Below are 22,424 nucleotides of genomic sequence, written 5' to 3'. Positions count from 1 at the left end.
CTTTAGGTAACTTCGTTATATTGTTTTTTTGTGTGTACGTAGCTACTTAAAACACCACGAAAAGCCTACATCTACTCACAGTGCTGCTAAGTGTATTAATTTGTCTATTTTATTTTTATTTGTGCTTACAGTGAACGTAATTGTTGTTTAGGCTAATTTCGTTTCTGTTTTTGTAGCGTTTTGAATGGAAGAACGAGTATACGGGGTGTACCTGAAGGCAGCACACAGTAACCCGTGGTGGAAACTCATTCATCATGAGCTGGACCCTCATGAAGCTAGCAGTTAGCTTTACGCGCTAATCACTGATAGGTGTAATTAATTGATTAGTCGGTCCTTTCGTGGACCGTACATTTATAAACTATAATTTCACCTGAATATTATTCAAACGACACTCTACTGTCTGGTGTACTAGCAACCGATTTAACGTGTCGTGTTATGGGAGATAAACGGAGGTCAGACGAGTGGTTGGCTGTCAAAAGTAATGACAACAATAAGGTCCACATTGACAGTTCATAGTCTAGCACTGGTAAGGATGATACTGTTTAAACGTGTATCAGCAAAGTCATATTATTAGTACATAGGCTTTGCAGTATTATTGTTGAAACATGGCCGATCCAGGTAGAGCTAAGCAGATTGACTGCAATGCAGTTACCCTAAGTGGATTTTCTTGCTAGCCTTGCTTTGCTAACACTGTCTAGCTAACTGACAGTTGATGTCTTGTTTATAAACGTTAGTTCAATAGATATATTTGAAGCACGTTGATAAAACCATTTGGAGTTAGACAAGAAACGTTACATTTAGCTAAGTAAGCTAGCTTATTAGCTCATGGACATGTATGTTAAATAAGGGGCTGTCCAAACTGTCAACAACAAATGGGTATGTTGTTAAGTGTTACACTCTGTTCCCTGTTGATAGTGACAGCAGGGTTGATAACTGTTTGTCCAAAACACCATTGAAACACGAATTATTATTATTTTATTATTTTGTTTACAGTTCAACTATAAAGTGAATCATGCCTGGGAAACTGAAGGCCAAAATTGTGGCAGGGCGCCACTTGCCTGTGATGGACAGAGCCAGTGACCTTACTGATGCTTTTGTAGAGGTGAGTGAAGCCTGCAGATCACGACTTTTAGTTTGCTTTACTGAAACCATTTACACCTGTGACAACATACATTTTACACTTGGGTTCAGTATGGTCTGTATTATATTATATATATATATATCTATTACTCAAAGAAGCTTCTTGTCTTTTGTCTTTCATTTCTCAGGTTAAGTTTGGAAACACAACTTTTAAAACCGATGTCTGTCCCAAATCCCTCAACCCACAGTGGAACTCAGAATGGTTCAAATTCGAGGTAAAAGGCCTATGAGCTTCTCTTTTACATTGCAGGAAGTGATAGTGTGCTTAATACACCACACAATATACATTCATTACATTTTAGCATTTACTCACACTCTTATCTGCTCTTTTTTCTTCTTTCCCTCTCTTGATTTGCAGGTTGATGATGAGGACTTGCAGGATGAGCCATTGCAGGTCACAGTGTTGGACCACGATACTTACAGTGCTAATGATGCCATAGGGAAAGTTTACATTGACATTGACCCGCTGCTGTGCAGTGAGGCTGCCTCTGTCATCTCTGGCTGGTTCCCTATCTATGATACAATTCACGGTACAACAGGAAACTCATCTGACTATGATAATGCAAACACTTTCAATATTTACCATTCTTTATTATAATTTCTATTTCTATTGTTTCTTATTAGGTATTCGAGGTGAGATTAATGTTCTCGTCAAAGTGGAGCTTTTCAATGATTTGAACCGCTTCAGACAGTCGTCCTGTGGGGTCAAGTTCTTCTGCAGTAAGTCTGACTTGACTTTCTGTTCACAATTGTTTGTTTACAGTTAAAATACCGTATAAAAAATAATTTGTGTGCTAGCAATGCAGATTGACAAAATGTAGTTTGGGTTTCATTTAGAATATGAACAAAAATACAGGTTTTATCACTGCCAATAGTGTACAGTTAAACCAGGAATGATCACTCTTTATGTGCTAAGTGGAATTATAGCTATAGGATTATAGGAAAGTTTAGATAAACTATTCTCAATTTAAAATCCTTTCATTCTATGTGGTGTTTGTCTGATTGTGTATCGTAGCCTCATCCATTCCACGGTGCTACAAGGCAGCGATGGTACACGGGTTTGTGGAGGAACTTGTGGTGAATGAAGATCCGGAGTACCAGTGGATCGACCGTATCAGAACTCCTCGGGCCTCCAATGAGGCCCGTCAGAGGCTCATCTCTCTCATGTCCGGTAAGAACATTCCCAGTGATCCCTTTTTCATTTTGGCGTGGAGAAAGAAAAATGTGGTCGTTCCTGTTCTGCCTCTTGTTAATATGGCTGTGTTTTACTCCTTATGTAGGAGAGCTACAGAGGAAAATAGGGCTTAAGGTACTGGAGATGGGCGGAAATGCAGTGGTGGGCTATTTGCAGTGTTTTGACCTGGAGGGAGAGTCAGGCCTGGTGGTCCGGGCCATAGGTACCGCCTGCACACTGGACAAACTCAGCTCTGGAAGCGCCCCTAACTCCAACACACATATGCACCCTAACACAGCCCCGCCTTCCAATGCCTGCAATTCCCCTTCTAAGGATGGAAAGGAGTGAGTATGAACCATCAACACAAGCATGGACCCTGCCTCTTCTAATGTGCAAGTTTGTCTGCAAATCGAGTGTGTGTGAATGGGGAAAGAAGAATGGTGTGTGCATGAGAGGGAGAGCGTGTGGATAAAAGGTAGTGAATGCTAGTGTGTGTATAGCAGTTACTCCTGTGTGTGTCTCAGAATCTTTGATTCCTCTTTGTAGTTGTTTGTTTATTGTGTCATATGTATTGTACTATGAAAACTAACAGCACACAACATATCCTGAGACACACACATGTACAGTGTACACATTCATCCTCCCTCAACGCCCCCGCCCTTGTCTGCTCGATAGACAGCTGTGGCATTACTTTCTGCTTCTGCATGTTCTAGTGCTGCGTCTTTTTGTGAGTATCTAGCTTTCAAATCAGGCTCCTTCACTTTGTTCTGTTGTCCTCATCCTGAGTGGTTAGCTTGTGATTTCATCCAATTACTGTAAGCTTATCTAGAGTTGAGTGCATGTTTACTTTTTTGTATGTATGAAATATATATCTTTGCCAGTGCACGTGAGATTGTGTATATTAGGCATGTAAACATCTTTTGGCGGTTTCTGCAAAGGTTTCTCCACTCCTCAACTTTCTGTCAGTTTTTTTTGGGATACATTTCTAAAAATGTCTCTAAAGGTTAGAGTTGTATCTATTTTAACACCTTTTCATGCAGAAAATGCAGTTTTCAGCCTTTTTAAATACAAAAATGTCCTTCATTGGAAACCTATGATTATGTACTGGCTAAACAAGGCATTTCATATCAGCACCTTGGACTCTGGGTATCAGGGATGAACCTTTTTATTATTTTCTGAAAATTCATACAGCAAAAGATGAACAATACATTTAGTGAATTATAAAGATTAAATATAATGAAAATGATCGTTAGTCACAGACCTTCTACTGCTGTCCCTGTCCCTGTTTTGGACTTGTTTTATTTTGTGTTTGCATCCCTGTTGTGCATGTTTGTGTGAGACTGAGATCTTTAGCTGAGGGCTATTGAGTTCCTTGCTGCTTTCATGTGGCTTTAAACAGAATAACAGGGACATAGAGAGAGCGTGAAAACAAACGTTTTTTTCCTTTTCGTCTCCTTTTACACTCTATTGCAATGTTGTGGTGTTGGTTCTTGTGTGCATCTCTTTCTCCTTCTCTGGCTCTCTGGCTACACTTGGATTGGGACGTTTCTCACTGCTTGTGTCCAAATCGCTCCTCTGTCTTCTCCCTCTGCGTACTGATTGGCCCAGGTCTCCCCTTGCCCACGGATGCCGCTCCACCCACAACAGCCCAGTGCATTCGGCCTGCAGCTCCCAGAGACTGTCCCAGAACTTCTCTGTCTCTGTCCCCACACTCATCTTCACTGGTACGCAGAGGCAGGGAAGGAAATAATACAAAAGAAAGACACAAAGTTTTAAATACAAAGAGAAGTAATATGAAAGGAGAAAAGTGAATATATTTTTGCTGGAGTTTGGTAGGTTGACAGTCCAATAGTAGCGATAAAGCCATTCTGTAGACTGAGATATCAAGACAAAGAAGGAAGACAGACCCTTTACCTTCTTTATAGCAAGCCCAAACTTTCTTACTAGGCTGAAAGCCCTCTTCCCCGTGTCATTTTCCCACGGTAGAGGGTGGGCAGGTTTCCCGTTGCATCCTTCTGCAAGGGCCTCTGATCTCTCCACAGTCACCTGACCTTTTCTTCCCTCCACTGGGACACATGCTTCAGCTCCTTATCCTCTATCCAATCTCACCTTCTTGTGTTTTGCCATGGTGCTTTCTTTAGTTTAATGTTTGTGTGTGTTTTTGCTTTCCATGCTTGCTTTTTTTTCTTTTCGTCTCCAACCATCTGTAGCACCTCAAACACGCCTCACCCAATACAAGCAAATCATACATTGACACAGAAACCTCCCCAAAAAACAGCAACGATGACCCAGTCCTGTGTATACACACACCCACACACTCAGAGGGTGAGGTGGTGACTGACGTGTGTGTGTCATGTTCTCCTGGCAGGCCGGTATTTGCTGAGGACCTGACCCTGTCCTCCGGCCCGTCAACCCCTTTCAGAGCCCTCCCCACCACCACCACCTCCTCCTCCTCCCCCTCCCCCCCTTCTCTCCCTCCAAGCCATGCAGCCGCCAGTCCTCATCATCAGACACAGACCTCAGTTTGACGCCCAAGACGGGTAAGGACACGTGGCCCCATCTTCTACTCCCATTCTAACCCCTCCATTCTCCCTCACCTCATTGTGGTGCTACTATGGTGGTATTTTTTTTTCAATGTTTTGTTTATTTATGTTTTACATTTTTCATGGTTCTGTTTAAATTATTTTATAATAAATCGTGTCCTAAATATTTTTACAACATGTCATGTCCCATCCTCTCCCTTCTCAGTGGCCTGGTGTGTCTTCCTTTTTCCCCACTATTGAACAAAAATAATCACGATTTCTTTAAAATGTGCTTAATTTTGTGAAGACACACCATATCCCCCCTTGTTGTTGTTGTTGTTGTTGTTGTAGAAGCATTGTGTCCCATGAGGGGCTGTTTGCTGATCTAAGGTAACTTCTTCATTAGCAGCCATTATGGTTAATCATTGAAGAAAAGGTAAGTTTAGTGAAACCCTACCCTCAAGGACATATTTCATTAACACAGTTCAGACTGTTTAGCCTGAAGATCCTTGTTACCAGAGCCGCTCCCCGGACCCCTCAGGTGCCGACCAGCAGTCCCCCAAGTTGACATCCCTCCTCATTGTTTCCTCTCCTTTCCTTTCTTATCATATTTCGTCTGCTCTGTCATATCATTCTCATATTCTCTGCACCTGGCTAACGAGAACACTTCCTTTGTTGAGCATTGCGCTTAGCAAATGAAGTGAAACTAAATTATACATTTCATCTGATTGTCAGTTTATTCTTTCTCTACACTACCTCCCTTTTCTCCCCGTCACGTCCTTACCCCCCCTCCTTGTTGTTGTGTTTTTGACTCCTCTCCTTTTTTGCTCTGCCTGTCTGCCATTCTGAATATATCTGTGTTTCTCTGTGCACCCTCCATCTGTTTTTCTGCTGGATAGTGAAGCCAGTGAGAAGCAGGCCTGGGATCTTCCTGTGCCCCAGCTCCCCCACCCTCTCCACAGACACTCTGTCCCTTTCTGGTTCTGGCTCAGTGATCTGTGGTCACAACTCTGCTCATAGAGCCAGCACCCCGCCCCCTCCCTTCAGCGTCCACTCAGACACTGTCTTGCTGAGAAAAAGCGTGTCCTTCACAGAGGACCTGCTGCTGGCAGCCTCCGGTATAGTAGGACCGCTGTGTGTCACAAAGTAACGGAACCTCACGACAGTGTTGGCGCCTCTCTTGTATATTGGGTCAACAGCAGAGCTGTTCAGATTGACTTGGTGTTATCCGAAACAAATGAACCATGCATGGTGCAACTGCCCAGAGCACTACTGACTAACTTAGAGTCCTACTCCAGCATGTGGTTTGATGTATTTATCAGGCATACCTTATTCTAGGTTCAGTATTAATATATGAATAGGAAAACATTTTAAGAATAGGGTAGTCTTAGCATGAGGGTAAAGCAGGTGTGTTTACTGTCTAGGGTGTTGCTACTTCAGCTGTTGCTTTTACTTGGTTTGTCAGAATAACTTAATACTGTAATGTAAATAATCAACTGACAGTTTGGATTTTTAGTGCATTGATGTGTATGTTTCAAGTAACAACAACTGAAGCTGGACTCCTCTCTATGATCAGGAATGGGCAATGGAGGCAGTGCCGGGAAGGAGGCGGGGCCTCTGAAGACCCTGCTCAGACAGCAGACGCAGACGGCTCTTGAGCAGAGGGTACGATGACTCAACTCAACTCAACATATTCTCATACATGTATTTACCAACTAAATTGCAGACATTTGAGACTGAACTACCCTGCATGATTTAAGTTTCATGAATTTCACATACACTGTGTTTTGTTTCAGACTGGGGCTTGATTGACTAGCTACATCGCTGCAATGAAACACATAAGAAATAAACACTTCATAGTCAAAGTAGTGAGCTAGACTTAGCATTTATGAGATGCTTTGAAAACTAGTTTGCATTAAGTGTTTCAGTCTCAGATGTCTCACAGTGTCAAACACTTTTTTCATACCTGCATTTTTTGTGAAAGATCACTAATTGACATGTACGTGTTTAATGGGGAGTGGTTCTGTGTAAGGGCAAGTAATGTTCCCTTTCTTTGTCCTTTTGACCATTTGTGCTACTCAGGGAGCGTCCTCCTCTGGGTTATTGTTAAACGCCAGGGTATGTCCCATCGGTGTGGCACTTCCTCTCTCTCCACCTTTCCCCTAACACCTTGACCAACTGATGGCCACCACCACCACCACCACGTCTGATCAACTCCTAACCTGTCCCTCCTGTGCTGTCTGTAGATCTCAGAGTGGCAGGCTGGGGCATGGCAGGTGGTCCTTGTGCGACCCCTGCTTTTGTATTTGCTCGGCCCCCATCGGCACACTCTAAAAGATTCACGGACATGTTTGCCGGAGGGCTCGGAGGCTAGGAGTTGTGTTCCCTTCAAGTTTGAAGGGTTGCGTGACTGTGTGTGTGTGCCTTCTGGATACTCATGTCAAACACCTCCCCTCCTTTCTGAATTATTTTCCTGAGTCTGATTTGGTTATCCTGTGTCAACAACGGGAATGAGCACGCTCACCTCATCCTCATTCTTGCCTCCTTGCTCCGAGTGGGAGGAGTTCTCAGTTAAAGTAGTAGCTATCTCCCTTGCTGGAGTACCGGACAAGAAACAAGCTTATCTGTGGTCCTACCTGATTGTTCCCACCAAAGCCATTCATCACATCTACATGCATGTTTGGACGTCCCTCAGATTTTATGTAAAGGTAGTCATTACTTCAAACTATACCAAGAGGCTAACGGGCGGTACAAGTATTTCCAGCTCCTTTCGTGAGTGCATGGATTAGAATGATTTGATGATGATGATTTTGGAAGCAAAAGACCAACTGCCATGTTAATGGACAGGATAGCATGTACATACCTTCAGCCAGGACCTTGTGTGTGTGTTTGTCCTTCACCGTCAACTCCAAACCTAATTGATTCATTTATATAGATTTGTAAGGATTGAATGGACCACTGAATCAGTGGTACCAAATGCAGTATGTAGGCTTTATAGTAAACAAATAAATAATTCAATCACTTCCAGATCTATTTGAAATGTTTGTGTCTACAAGTGTAGCCTGGAATGGATCGAGTGGGGGACTCCTCAGGGGTAAACCTTGCATGGGGGGGGGACACACCATCAAACTCAACCATTGCTGCATGTTGGCACTATTCCTCACACAACAATAGTGTTAAGCCTACACACACCAGTCGAAGATACAGGGCCTAGAAAACCATGTTTCTTGTAATCAATACATTTTTACTTTATGCCTTGAGAGACAAATACATTTAAATATGTATTCTTGGCACCTTTAGCCCCAATAAAAATATTAGATTAACAAATGTTTTTACTAAGATATATACTTCTGAATAACAATACAATCTGATTAACTTTTAGAATCAATGAGCAGTCACTGATGATTAGTAAAAAGATACTTTGGCAAGTCCAGAGTGTGTTCTCCCTTACTGTAAGTGACACAACTGTTTTCTATCTGCAGGAGTTCCCCTTTTTCACCTTGACGTCTTTCCCTCCTGGTTTTCTGGTTCATGTCGGTGGAGTGGTCAGCGCTCGCTCTGTCAAACTATTGGACCGTATACACAACCCTGGTGAGTGCAGCGCTCATAGGCACATCACTTTCTAATGTCCATTGTCGTCCGAGCGATACGAGTGAGCTCCTCCATTGACCTACATTATCGTGTGAGTGTGCTGTTTTGTTGCAACTGGCTGTTAATGCTTCCCATTACTATCTCTTTCTGTGTCCTAGTCCCAATCAGTTTGATTGTTTAGAACAATTATGTTGAAAGACTTCAGTTCTGTTCCAAAGCAGGTGAAAGCTATTCCTGGTCACACTTTTAGGCTGTAGCATTTTGATGGAAATGAAGTTAGCACAGGCTCTTCATTGGTTGTGTCAAACCCGTTATATGGATAGGGGCAACTTTCACCTTGTGGTTGACTGACTGGCTTTGTGGTATGTAAAGTCTGTTCTGGTCATGTGTGTGTGAGTGTGTCTGTGTGTGTGTCGCTGTGTTAATTGTGTGCTGAGGTGCTGCTCCCTGGAGGTGAGGTGCAGTAGTGTTGCATGGCTCCATTCTGTCGCCTGCTGCTTCTGTTGTCTGGTGTTGTTGGCTGCAGGTGGCGCTGTGGTGAGGTACTGTGGTGTTTTTAAAATGTGCTCATCAATTATCAAATAGGATTCTTAACTCTATGTTGAAATCATCATTCAAATAAGACAGTTGCCCTTAGGCAAGTACCTGTCTGTTAAAGGTCTTAGTAGCTTCAGTAAATAATACCCTTGCTAGTTTAATGGTCTTTTATGACTTTGACTCTAGGGTGTTTGAAAATGTAGGGACAGGGGAGCGCTCATTAATGTTGGCTGTGTTACAATAAGCCTTTTCTATTTAGAGATGTTCAGGGAAACTAATATAAGATAACCAAAAAACACTGTACTGATAATCTTCAAGAAGGTGTATGCATATAATAACATAGCCTACAGTATATCTCTTTAACTAACTAGTGTAAACAGAATAGCTTTCTTAAGGTTTTTGCTGATCCAAAATTGCAGGTTTAACAGCTCTGCTCAATGTCACTATGTCTTGACTATAATTACTACAGAGCCTATAAGGCACCCTGTGGAGTTTTTGACCACAAGTAGCTATAGTTTTACAAGTTGTTTTTGTTTGTATCATGCACAAGGACGCACATGCACAAGCATGCAGATGATGCAAACCATCTACTAGTTTTGGCAATGACTGGCAACGATTTAAAAAAAACATCAACTTTTCTAAGTTTGTTTCACCTCAAACATATATACAGAAACCCTGAATGTATACCAACTGTTATCTCCACAGGGAGTGGAGATAAACCTGACTTAGACTGATGCTGCATGCTCCTTCTCCAATTTTTTTTGCTATTTTCAATTTCTTTTTTGTCAGTCATCTTCTTTCTAGATTGTATTAGAAGGCCATAATATAGTTTGTAGTACTTTTTCTAGTCACTGTGAGTTCTGTCTGTCTTTGCATAGTGATTGTGGAGTGCTGCTGTTGTGCTGTGCTTGTTTGTTGGACTATCTCTCTTTTATTTTTCTCTCTTTTCTGTACTAACGGTGTGTTCTGGCCCAGCCTTGGGTAACACTCGCTCATACAAACTGCTAGACTGGAATAGTGTCACTGCAGGTATTTTCCCCCTTTTACTGCTCTCACCCACAGGAGTAATGGCAGCTCACTGGAGTGAGGCTTGTACCCTCATAGCATGCACCCAATACTGACGTCTTGAGAACAACTAGGCTTCATATTTATATCAACAAAGAAATTCAACAAAAGCCAGACCGACAGTGTTACACTGAACATTGATAAATCCAGTGAGCTGCCATTCTCCACTCTCTAAACTGTGTGAGTGTGTGCTGGGCTGAGTTGAGCATGCGCTGTGTCCCCACCCCTACCCGATCAAACCTGGCTCCCCCCCAGCTCATCCTGCTGCACAGAAGAGCTGCAGCTCTTCCCCTAACGTTGTCCCCGCTCTGTTCTAACGCTTCCTGAATCAGCATCGTGGTCAAACCTGTCTAGACCAGAGGAGGTTTAGGAGGTTTACTGTGTCACAGAGAGCCACTGACGCATGTGCATCCCTAACTCACTGGGCCGTATTCATACTGAGAGAGAGTGAGAGAGAAGGAGGGAGGGAGGGAGGGAGGGATGGATGCGTGGAAGGAGGGGTGATTTTATGGGTGGCAGTTGAGGAAAATAAAAAAATGGATTTGGGATGAATGATTGGGATGGAAGGAAACATGAGCTTGGGTAATGGAGGAAGAATGCCATCAGTCAGTATTATCTAACTCAAAAACTAGATTTAATGGACTCTGGTGAATGAATATGGCCCTTCTCTGCCCATGAGCGTACACATGGTCATGAGCGTGCACGTTGGTGAGCCTGTGCCTGTGTGACATGCTGCTTCTGGTTTAAAGGGCCTGATGCCTGGCCATCAGTCATTATTCTTCATCTCTTCTCCAAATCTTCCCCTCATTCATTCCTCCCCTGTCTCACCCAGAAGTCTCTCTCTCTCTCTCTTCTTTTTTTGGGGCTCTGTCAGCATGTGGCCCTGACTGACAGGGAGACATGGGGTGTAGCTCAATACTCTAATGTAGCTCCTTTCATGTCTTCTTTGTTCAGTGATCCAGAATTGAGTGAGATCAAACTCACAACTGGCAACGATTAGGCTCTCACGAAGGATTTTGATGTAACAGTGGTGGAGTTAAGCCTCACGAGATTATTGAAACCCACCCATGGTTTAGCCTAATTATCCCTTTGAACTTGAAACGTTTGTCAACAATGTAGAGACACTAATCACATCAGGCATTTTTTTGTAGTAACTCTTTTACTATCCAGGAGGATCTTCTTTCTATAGTCAGAAACCACAGCCACAACACGGCTCTGTATCTCTCACCAGTGTCCTTTTGTTCTGAAAGGAGACATAGAGAATTGAGTGACAAAATGATTTTTGATCATATGCATTTAAAGAACACACAAGTAACCTAACCGTTGACTCTGCCTTCATCATCATCCTTAAAACTCTCATTTCATCATTCATAATATCACTTTGTTTCACAAAATGATACTTGGTTTTGGCTTGCTTTGAAACATTGTTTAATTCATATTTCATCAGTGTATTGTTATGATGTGTGTTTTATTTTCTGGTTATTTTTCACATTAGCAACAGATTAGATACAGACTTGTCATATTTCCTGTTTGAGTGTGTGTACTGTCAGGAAGTATTCTTTTTTTAATTGAACAATGTCGACAGTTAACTAGGTTAAGCTTTACTCTTGATAGCAGTAGAAAGACTCCAGTGTTCAGTGAGGTTTTATTAGATCATTCAGCCACCTGGAATGGTTTGTAAAAACTGTCTGACTCTGAGTTTTGTGTTTTCCAGATGAGCCAGAGACTCGCGACGCCTGGTGGGAGGAGATACGCCAGGAGATCAAATCTCATGCCAAAGCTCTTGGTTGCCATGCTGTGGTGGGGTACAGTGAGAGCACTAGCATCTGGTATGTAGTAGTAAAAAGATTTCCTTTTTCTGCCTGCTTTGCCTATTGTTGATGTTCATTTATAACCCAGTTAGTTTTAAACAAGTTCCCGTGGTGTTCTCATCTTCTTTCCCTTTCTTCCTCTACCCTCCCCTTGACCCAGTGAGGAAGTGTGTATCCTGTCAGCCTCAGGCACAGCAGCCATCCTGAATCCTCGATATATGCGTGAAGGCTGCCTCGACATCGTAATCGGCGACCACAGGTTGATATTATTTATGACTGACTGATTTTAATCTTTGTTTGTATGCTCTCTATGTCAGCACAGCTTGAATTGAGTTTTGAGGATGATACCAGATGGTGTGTGTTTTTCTGCAGGTTTGAGGAGTTGTCTCCTCCGAGTTGTGGTTTCTGCCACATCCCCTATGATGAGCTCAACATGCCCTTTCCAGCCCAGCTCACTTACTGCTACCAGTGCAGGCGACAAAAGGTGTCAAATATATTCATCTCGATTGCCGAAATCGTGTAAATCGTTGTCCCATTTATTAAAACCCAGTGTGGTGGGAAAAAGCATGAGTTAGTAGTAATAAATGTTATGTGTCTTCAAGGTTCCTGATGTGCTCTTCACAACAATTGACCTGCCACCAGAAGCAGCTGTCACAGGAAAGGGCTGCCTTATCCAGGCCAGGTAAAACATGTCACAGTTAAATGGCTTCAAGCCGTTTTAAACTGATTTCCAACGTAGAGAAGAAACACCAAAGCTGGATCTTAAAGAAACTCCATTTAAATAGCAGAAGATATATTTCCAATGACAGTAACATGGTTTAAACTATTTTTTAACGTAATATTTAGTGCAGTCAAATCTCGCATAGGGTAGATTTATTAAGAAAATGATTAATAAAAAAAACACCTTAATAATGTACAATGTTAATTCCCTCTAAATCAGTTTGATCACATGATCTCCCAACATGCTGTGGCAGCTTGAAGGCTGATCACACGAAGACGTTGATAAAAGTGAGTTAATGCCAGTGTTTATTGTCTTCTAGGCTGTGTCGTTTAAAAAAGAAGGCCCAGGGTGAAGTGAATGCGACGGCCATCTCCAACCTGCTGCCGTTCATGGAGTACGAGCTGCACACCCAGCTGATGAACAAGCTGAAGCTGCGGAGCATGAACGCTCTGTTCGGCCTGCACATACAGATCAGTGTCGGAGAGAACATGCTGCTGGGTCTGGCTGTAGGTTGACGTTTAAGGGTGAACAGCTTATTCAGCCATTTGTGTGTTGTCCTTAAAATGAGTGTGTGTTCAGTCTGCTACAGGAGTGTACCTGACAGCCCTGCCGGCTCCAGGGGCCATCCAGATCGCGGGGAAAACTCCTGGTGAGATGAGCAATGATCACCACATCCTCACCATTCAGAAAAGGATCAATGACACCATTGCCAAGAACAAGGAGCTCTATCAGATTAACCCTCCGGTGAGACCCGAAACACATGCAGCCACAGTAAATGAATCTATGGAAGACTGTGATTAGGTCTGCAAGGCCTACCCTATCATGCTGTTGCTAAGTAGGTCTCTACAATGTCTTTTTCAACACTACAGTATTCAGAGTACCAAGTGGGTACCCAAAAATAAATAATATGCTGTTAACAGAAAGCTTGTGGAAACAACAATGTTACGTTTTTGTGTATTTTAGGGCTTTAATGTCAGAATTGTACCTGCAGTTAATGGCTAGTTAATACTTAAGAATTGTGCCTGTCACATACATGTTGAGGCTTAAGCCTTTCCATTGTTTTGGGTATAATTCTCTCTTTGTTCAAAATCATGTATCATACATTATATAGTCTGTTCTTTGTAAATCGTGATAAACTTACCCCTCTTGTCTCTCTCTGGTTATTAAAGAAATTATTTGCCCTGGACCCTGAGGTGTTCTGCGGCATAAACATGGTACTGAGCACGGTGACTTTTAGCTGTGAGACGCAGCAAAGCATGACAAATATTCACTGTATTAATCACAATACTACACTGCTTTTACTATACCTGTATAACCACTGGGGTCATTTGGGAGCAGGTAGATCTCTAAGTCACTTCTCAAGGGCAAACCACTGTAGACCCATTGTATCTGTGTTGATGTACTTGTATTATGAACATCTACCCTGCCCATTCAAACTCTCACCTGTATATTTTTGGGCGGTGTTTGTGTGTGTATGTGCCACTCCTTACTCTTTCTAGTGTGTGTGTGTGTGTGTGTGATGATGCAGCCAATACTTCAGTGAGTGTGAGCATGTGGTGTGGTATTAACATAGACTTTATACTAGATTTACAGTGCGGGAACATGTGAGATGCAGACGTGCGCTGCTGCTGTATTCTGCTGTTCACTTAGACAGCCAGTCTGCTCAGGTTTTGTTTCCCTTTGCTTTGCAGGAGCCGACAGAGGAGGTTGTTGGTTCTCCGATTCCTGAGCCCAGGCAACGATCCAGACTTTTCCGCTCCCACTCAGAAAGCTCAGATGAACAGTCAGAACTGGACCTCTCCCATGGCAAGAAGGATGCCTTTGTCCTGGAGGTGTGTATCAATACAACATGTGTAAATGCAATTATTTCAATGGACAAGTTTAAGAATTTGCTGTCATTTCCATAGATTGATGACACTGATGCTGTGGAGGACATCCACTCTCTCCTCATGGATGCTTCTACCCCCGCAGGTACTGTATACTCTCGTTTATTGAATCTAACAAGAAATGTGTTGTATTTTAGTATACTGAAAGCAGCAATATGGTATGCCTATACTTGTTTTCACACCTTATCCTCACATCCTGCAGCCTTAAAGTGAATCATTATGCACTCACTGCACTCAGGTATCTCCCTATTGGGTCGAGGATCTAACAAATGTCAAATCTCTTTGCCTCTTCATCTTTTGCCATTCCACTTTTAGGTTTCTACAGCTGCAACACTGAGACCATGCCTGGGATTTTCAACTGGACTTCAGGGGTTCAGGTTAGTGTTCATAATACAGCGTTACATCCTTATACATAGCAAACCTTCTATTATCTTAACTAAAAACTATTTTTTTATTTCAATTATATTGTGCCATTGATGTGTACATTTAGTGTTTTTCAACCGCTGCAATTTGAACATAATTAAGCAAATCTACATCTACAGGAAAGGCAAAACTATTATAATTCAGGAAATGTATTGCTTTAATCGTATATTTCATGCCATGTGTTTCTGCTACTGTCTTGCAGATGTTTACATCAGTGAGGGTCTTTAGGTTGAGTAATGCCAATCTTACTAACCAAGGCTTGAACAAGATCTTCACTGACCTTTGTGAGAATCTGCTAAAGGTAAGAAGGCCTCTATGGATCAGTTGGTAACTACGTCCTTTTTGGTGCAATACTTATCCTTTGTAATGGGCATGTGTAAGACTGTTAAACTCTTACAATGGTCCTTGTATTTCTTGTGTTTTGAATAAAGAGTTTCATGTAATTTCAATGTGTTTTTGTTTCAGAGTTTTTACTTCAAGTTGCGCTCAATGATCCCCTGCTGTCTGTGTAAGCTCAACTTCACTGTAGCAGTACCAGAAGAAGAGCTCATACAGGTGAGAGGCTTCAGGCCATCTCTGATTTGTGAAATAGCAACAAAACTGAATTTATGAGTCAAATCCAATATTAAAAAAAAAAATAAACAAAAAAAAGTTTCTCATATCTATTAATGTGCCTCTGCCTTGCAGGTTGCAGTTACAGCTGTTGCCATGACATTTGACAAAGACCAGAATCAGGAGAAGCCGGCAGACAAGCCCCCCACCAAAGGTACTGTATATCTGGTTAAAGGGAGTTATTGATTGTTTTAGGGGATGTTTTTAACATTTTATTCTCACACAAAGTCAGACAATACCTTCAATACCTTGAGGTTTTATATAATGCAGGGTTAGTCTTGTGTTAAAAGCTTTATTTAAAAAACCATTTCCATTACTGTGAAACTACAAATAGTTATTCATATGTAACCACTGTAAGTTTGAGATATGTGTTTCCTGTGTTGCTTTTCTATTAGAACATTTTGATTAGGAATGCTATCTACTGTATCTTTAAAACTTTTAACGCTGTATCTCTGAGCTGTGATAGGCTTGTGTTAGTATTCAACAAACCTTCAAACTACTTGCAAAAAACCAGGTTGTTTCAGTAGTAGTGAAGTAAGAAAACGGAACAGAACCACAAAAGAAAAAACATCTCTTTGGTTGTGTTTGAAATCTAGAGCACCGGAGTGATTATATGTGCTTCTTTCCAGGAGGAGGTGAGACTGAAGAGCAGCTGCAGTTCCCCATGGAGTTATGTGCAGACGCAGCAACAGGCAACACTCAGCAAGCATCCAAAGCCTCAGGTAGCCTTTTAAAAAAAGAAATTGTTTTAATTTCTTCCTGACCACCTCTTCCATCCTGCTTGAATAACAGGCACTGCCCATCTCCTCCACTAACAACTATAGGTACAGTCTCTTTACTCACCCCATCCGCAAAGCTCTGCCACAATCAGCTGGTTATGGTTCGTTTACCAGGTAAATAAACAGTCGTGAGTCATTGCCCAGTGTGTTCAGTTTGAAGTAAACTTAGATGACCGTGTGGTGTTGTCTAGATGAGATGTCATGCTCGAAAAGCAGCATGGCTTACTTTTCATTCACTTGAATTGAACAATGAGCAAGCAGCTGGTCCCGGCTATAGTACTGACTATAAAAGGAGCATTTGGATGGGCAAAAGATGTATGAGAAGGTGAAAGCTAAGTAACACATGCTGTGTAGGCCCTGTGGCAAGGGACTGTTGAAGCCTTTTCGCTCCCTGCCAAGTGCAAAGTTAAATTTTGATGTGTGTGTGTGTGTGTGTGTGTGTGTGTGTGTGTGTGTGTGTGTGTGTGTGTGTGTGTGTGACAGGTGTCCCAGAGAGCACCAACGTCTCATCCAGAGGTGAGCCTCTTTCCCCTCCACCCTCTCTCCATGCTACCTCAACTACTACACTTCTGTTTTGCACTTTCATCCTATTTACCTCGGACAGAGTTATCCTGCATCACTCCCAAACCTCATCCACTTTTGTTTCTTTTCTGTTTGTTGTATCTGTCCTGTTTTCTTTCTTCTTTTGTTCTCTTGTTGTCGTTGTTGTTGCGTTTGTGTATGTTTGGTTGTGGGCTGTGTTTGTTTGTGTGTGTGTGTGTTTGTGTGTCTGTGTTCTCTCCAGCTGCCTCCGTTGATTACGGTTCCTTTGCAGACAGATGCAGCACCTGGCTAGAGCTGCTTAGGCTGAAAGCTCACACCATAAGACGAGGATCAGTTAAGACAAGTAGGAGGACACAGTCTCTAGCACACTCCGGTGATGATACCCACAAATACAGAACACCGTTTCACGAGCAACCACACACACAAACACACACAAACACACACACAAACAATGACAAACCCCTCCATGCATGCCGCTGGGGGGCGGAGCAACGTAAATGAAACACCAGCTTTTAGCTTGAGTTTGAATGTTGAAGCCCCGCCCCTCAGAAGGATCCACACGCAGCTGCTTGGCTTTGAAATGCCTGTAGCCATGGCAAATATGATGACAAATTATCTGTAAGGGTTAAATGTATCAATTTGATGACAATAACTGGAGGAATTCCAGTGACTTGATTTCTTTCTCAGCACTTGCATGAGTGAATGTACCTAAGCTGAGATGCCATGTTTTAAGGATAAACTGTACAAAAACTAATTGGGACACATACAATGTGGTAGAGATCAAGGTGAGGTGGGCAGGGGGCATTGCTTTTCTGCAAGATCTGGTTGGATTTTCAGTCCTGTGCACATAAGTGAACTACAATCTAACATGTGGCTCTGAAGGTTCCTGGTTTGATGGATGTAAGCCACGTCAGGTAAATCTGCAGTAAGATGATGGAGCATTCATCACACTCTGGCTCGTGTACATGTGCCCAGCTCAGCTCATAGCAGTCTATGTCCGTCTCCATTTCTCAAGCTTCTTTCACAAATGAAAAATTATCTAAACATGTTCTCATGTACTTCACTGTACAGCAACAACTGTATTCACACTTGTAAGCATACACAGCTGTGTCCAGGTCTGTCCGTCTGTCTGCAGACACTGTTTAACTGTCTTGTCTGTTTGCTTCAACTGCACGGTATGCATGGCAGCGCACGCTTTCCAAGTGATTGTCTTGGCACCACACATCCTCACCACTGCATGTCAAGTCACACACTCACACACACAACTGACATACTCACAGATAGGTGCACACATGTTAGTCCAGCTGTGGAAAAAGCTAACAGGATTTTTTGCACGAACATTTCACATTCACATTTCTTTCTGCTTTAAAGTTCATATCTGTTTTTATTTTCCCACAATTTTTGAGTATTTTCTGGTTTCTCCATTCCTTTTCGTCTTTTTTCCTCTTCCTCTCCTCTTGTTTTCTTTTCACATGTCCCTGTTTTGGACCTCTGCCTGCTCTGTCTGAACTTACAGTCTCATCTTTGGAGCGCTGCAGTCCGCTGCCCGAGGGACGCTCTCGCTCGCTGCGCTCCACACGCTCGTTCGGGAGCAGTTCGGTCGCCGTGGTGAAGATGACGCCGCTCTCTTTCCTCCCTGGGACACGCATCATCAAATACCTTGGGATCATCAACATGTTTTTCATAAGAGAGACAACATCATTACGGGAGGTATGACTGCAAAGACGAGCTACACATGCAAAAGCCCCAGGATCTTTGTTCAAAGTGTAGACATCCCTGATATGTGTGTTTGTTTGTCCTCTGCAGGAAGGTGGTGTCAGTGGCTTCCTCCATTCATTCATAGCAGAGGTGTTTGCGATGGTTCGAGCCCATGTAGCAGCCTTGGGTGGGAATGCAGTGGTGTCCTACAGCATGAAGGAGTGTATGTTGATGGAAAATCCAAACAAGAACCAGGTACTCTCCCACACGCACAGACGTATTTACCTATTACATTCCATCTATACATTAGTGTAGGCCTGTCATGACTACTTATTAATTATTCCAACAAGACAATGTCATTTTAAAAACTGATTATAATAATAATGAAAAAGTTAAATCATGCAAATACACCGTTTTACAACCACTTAACTCTTGAGAATATTCAGTCATTGGAATTGGATTGTGAAAAAGATATTAAATTATCCAAAATAAATAAATATAATTTAAAACACACAATCAGAACAATAAATAATATGGACTCTCAAGCTCTGTCAACAAGATTTCAACTGACATTCATATAAAACATTTCACATATGGATATAAAGAATCATTAAGTCCTTAGGTCATACACTACAGGTCAAACACGACCATTCCAGTTTTTAAATGGTTAGAACCTTCTTTCTTTTTGCAAATGATGAACATATTAGCATTTTAGTAACAACAAGAACATTTCTCTCTAATTCTACTTAATCCCAAAATGTTCCTACACCAGAGCTGTGGACAAAAGTAATTATTGTAACACGCCTACATGTAAGCACAATGACTAACTCTCTGCATCCTCAGGTCTCACAGTTCTTCTTATAGATTAATCTGCCTGTCTTTTTTCTTCCTCAAGGCTCAGTGCCTCATTAATGTGAGTGGGGATGCCGTCATCTGTGTCAGGGAGACGGACCCGGAGCCAACTCCCTCAACCACAAATATCGGACAGATCTGCCCTAGTGGAACAGATGTGACTACATGACAGTGAAACACTGAGCCTCACCTTGTTTGCAGGACACACAATCTGAGTAGAAACGCCCTCTGAGTCTAGCCGTCCAAATATGAGTAATTTATGTCTGCCTTAAAACTCTGTAAAAGATCCAAAGGTTTGGACGAAGGCAACAAAGAAGTACTCGCACACTTCAAAAAATGCAGTCTGGATTCATATGGGAGTGCAGGGTGCCTGTGTTTTTCTCTGTGTCAAGCATGACAGCATTTGCAGATACTGATGTATCTCTTTGGGAATTAAGTAATGTGAGGGTTTTTTTAACAGAAGTCTAAGGATGCCTCTGTATTTTGCCTATGTATTACATCCGTCCATATTGGTGACACCCAAAGCGAGTGTGTCTGCATTTACTTTGAGTTTGGGCAGAAGTGACGTGTGAGGCAGCTATGACTAATGTGTCCATCCACAGCTCACAGGGAAAGTCATGGCCTCGTGAAAAAATACACCGTTGTAAACCATCAATTAATTTGATTGATGTCATTTGTGTTGGGCTCTGTTTTAGAGCAACTTGCAAATTGAAAGGCCAATCTATTTATTTCAGAGCAGCCACATAATGACCTTCAAACAAGGCAAGTGTTTCAACTTCAACAAAGCTGGAGCTATTCCTCAAAATTGCTCACTAGAATGAAAATTTGAAGTGAAAAACAATACAGACAACAATTTGATGCCATTTTGTTAAAATTATCTACGTGTTCATTGGTGTCCAGTTCTCATGTCCAAATTAGGTTTTGTACGAATTGTGTTGATAGATAATCTTCTTAATCAGTTACAGTATTGCTCACAGGCAGCATCCTACAGATAATTAAATGTCTTCAGAAAGTGTCAAGTAATGATGTTATCTATAATAAATCAACAAAAACAGGCCAGTGTTTCTGGTGTATGCACATATTTTTGAAGGGCAATCATTTCCCTTTAGAACAGCCATTACTGTGTACTCCAGTGACTATTTTATTGATAAAAACTATTAGATTTTTGTATTGCTTCATTTTGAAATCGACAAATCAAGTGGCATGTGTATGCCTTTTTTATTTACTCGCATCAGGAGTGGGAGAGTTAATGGTTAAGGGAATCATGTCGCACTTTGGGTCTGAGCAGCAGAGATGTTTCATATGGGAAAGCCTTTGAGATAGTTTTGGTTAATTAAATCTGACTGAAGCAACTCTTCCATCACTTGTAGCTCTGGTATAACTAACTCTTCTTGATGCATCATGTGATCACTGTCAGATTTCACATACCTTTGTCAATCTTTATTACTTTTGCTCATGTTCTATATATAATCCTGATCCGTCCGGATTTTATATTTATGTCTAATGCTGGAAACAAGCATGGTGTAGGTGCAACATAAAAAAAAACTGTGTAAATGTTCTCTAACATCAGATTTTAGTATTTTTGTAACATAACATGTATGAAACCTACAGCTCATTTTGCCTGTACAATGAATTTATGATGTGTTTGGACTCAGTGACAGAAATTAATGGTACTGTAAACTGTCGGTGATGAGTTTCAGATATCTGTGTCTAAAACTTGAATGTACATATTAAAATACTTTTGGTTCCTGACTAGCAGCATGCAGATTACTTTTTTAGTGCCATGCTTGGCTGGTAAGTATTGCACAATAAACTCAGTCAAACCAAGATGCATCTGTTTGATCATTATTTTTGAAAAGTGAGTAAAATATGTATACCAATTACATTACTGTACTCTCCGCTAGAGAGCTTCACCTCAGCCATTTCGAATGTGGCGCGCTCAGCAGCAGATTGATGCGCTGCAGAGGTTATGATTATGCGCGGTCCGCGGGGGAGAGGTCTGAGGATTTAAACATTAAACTACATTATTATTATTTGTAATATATTTATTATGCAACACCCGCGACCCGACCCGCATCATCTTTGTTTTACCCAGAACCGAACCCGGAAAAAAACGTTTGAAAAAATACTACCCGCGAATCACTGTTTTTGCGGGTCACCCATCGGGTACCCGACCCGATGCAGGACTCTGGTTTACGCACCGTATACGTTTTAAAAAAAGTTCCGTTCACACTCATTCGATTCATTTAAGTGTCGGTTCACACGAGACCGCTGGAAACGCTGTAGTACCAGTACATATGCCAGGCCTGTAAGTGGCGCTGCTGCCGCCACAAAATACACCAAAAGCAGCGAAGAAGACCCCGGAGCATGGTTGCCATGGTCATAGATATCAATCAAGTACTTTTATCGTGTACTTTTTGAGAGATACAATTATTTGTTGCCATAAGTTCTCAGTGAAAGTGGTACTGCTGGACAGAGTACTGCTTGGAGTACGACCACAAGTACAATCAAGTACTTTTATCGTGTACTTTTATCGTAATACCCCGTCAAACTCCCCTCCAGAGTACAATAATGTATGTTTTCTGCCATCTTTGATGAGAGATAAAATGATTTTTTGCCATAAGTTCTCAGTGAAAGTGGTACTGCTGGCCAGAGTACTACTTGGAGTACGACCACAAGTACAATCAAGTACTTTTATCGTGTACTTTTTGAGTAATACCCTGTCAAACTACCCTCCAGAGTACAATAATGTATGTTTTCTGCTATAGACCTGGTACAGGGATAACCACTTGGAGCTTAATGCTCTCAAGACTGTGGACTTTAGGAAGAACGCAGCCCCACCCGCCCCCATCACTCTGTGTGACTCCCCAGTCACTGCTGTGAAGTCTTTCCGCTTCCTGGGCACCATCATCGCTCAGGAACTCAACAACAAATGGCCCAGATTTGTACTATAGAAACTCGAAATCTTGTAATGTAGGAAACAATTCACACTGGCTGCCATGTGATAGGCCTATAGGTTTTTTTGCAATATTTATTCAACGGTCACTTCTTAGTTAAACAAATCTCAAAT

The 22,424-nt window shown here is 41.9% G+C and overlaps 1 protein-coding gene across 1 annotated transcript; it reads left to right on the top strand.

Moving 5' to 3' along the window:
• Positions 1-218: 218 nt before the first annotated feature.
• Positions 219-21,181, top strand: c2cd5 (C2 calcium dependent domain containing 5). Its single transcript, XM_034233575.1, is given in 27 exon segments — positions 219-526; positions 994-1,102; positions 1,269-1,355; positions 1,499-1,670; positions 1,765-1,860; positions 2,156-2,311; positions 2,421-2,658; positions 4,683-4,779; positions 4,782-4,854; positions 6,413-6,501; positions 8,319-8,427; positions 11,744-11,858; positions 12,001-12,099; positions 12,213-12,324; positions 12,443-12,522; positions 12,881-13,067; positions 13,141-13,305; positions 14,253-14,393; positions 14,469-14,532; positions 14,763-14,824; positions 15,073-15,171; positions 15,336-15,425; positions 15,558-15,636; positions 16,112-16,204; positions 18,321-18,514; positions 18,611-18,757; positions 19,398-21,181. Coding segments are annotated over 26 exon segments (3,060 nt in total). The 5' UTR covers positions 219-526; positions 994-1,012; the 3' UTR covers positions 19,524-21,181.
• The last annotated feature ends 1,243 nt before the right edge of the window (positions 21,182-22,424 follow it).

This window comes from Gymnodraco acuticeps, unplaced genomic scaffold, assembly GCF_902827175.1.
Source record: "Gymnodraco acuticeps unplaced genomic scaffold, fGymAcu1.1, whole genome shotgun sequence".
In the NCBI taxonomy this organism is placed as follows: domain Eukaryota; kingdom Metazoa; phylum Chordata; class Actinopteri; order Perciformes; family Bathydraconidae; genus Gymnodraco; species Gymnodraco acuticeps.
Note: the sequence above shows the minus strand (reverse complement) of the source record. Positions and strands in the feature narration are given on the sequence as shown.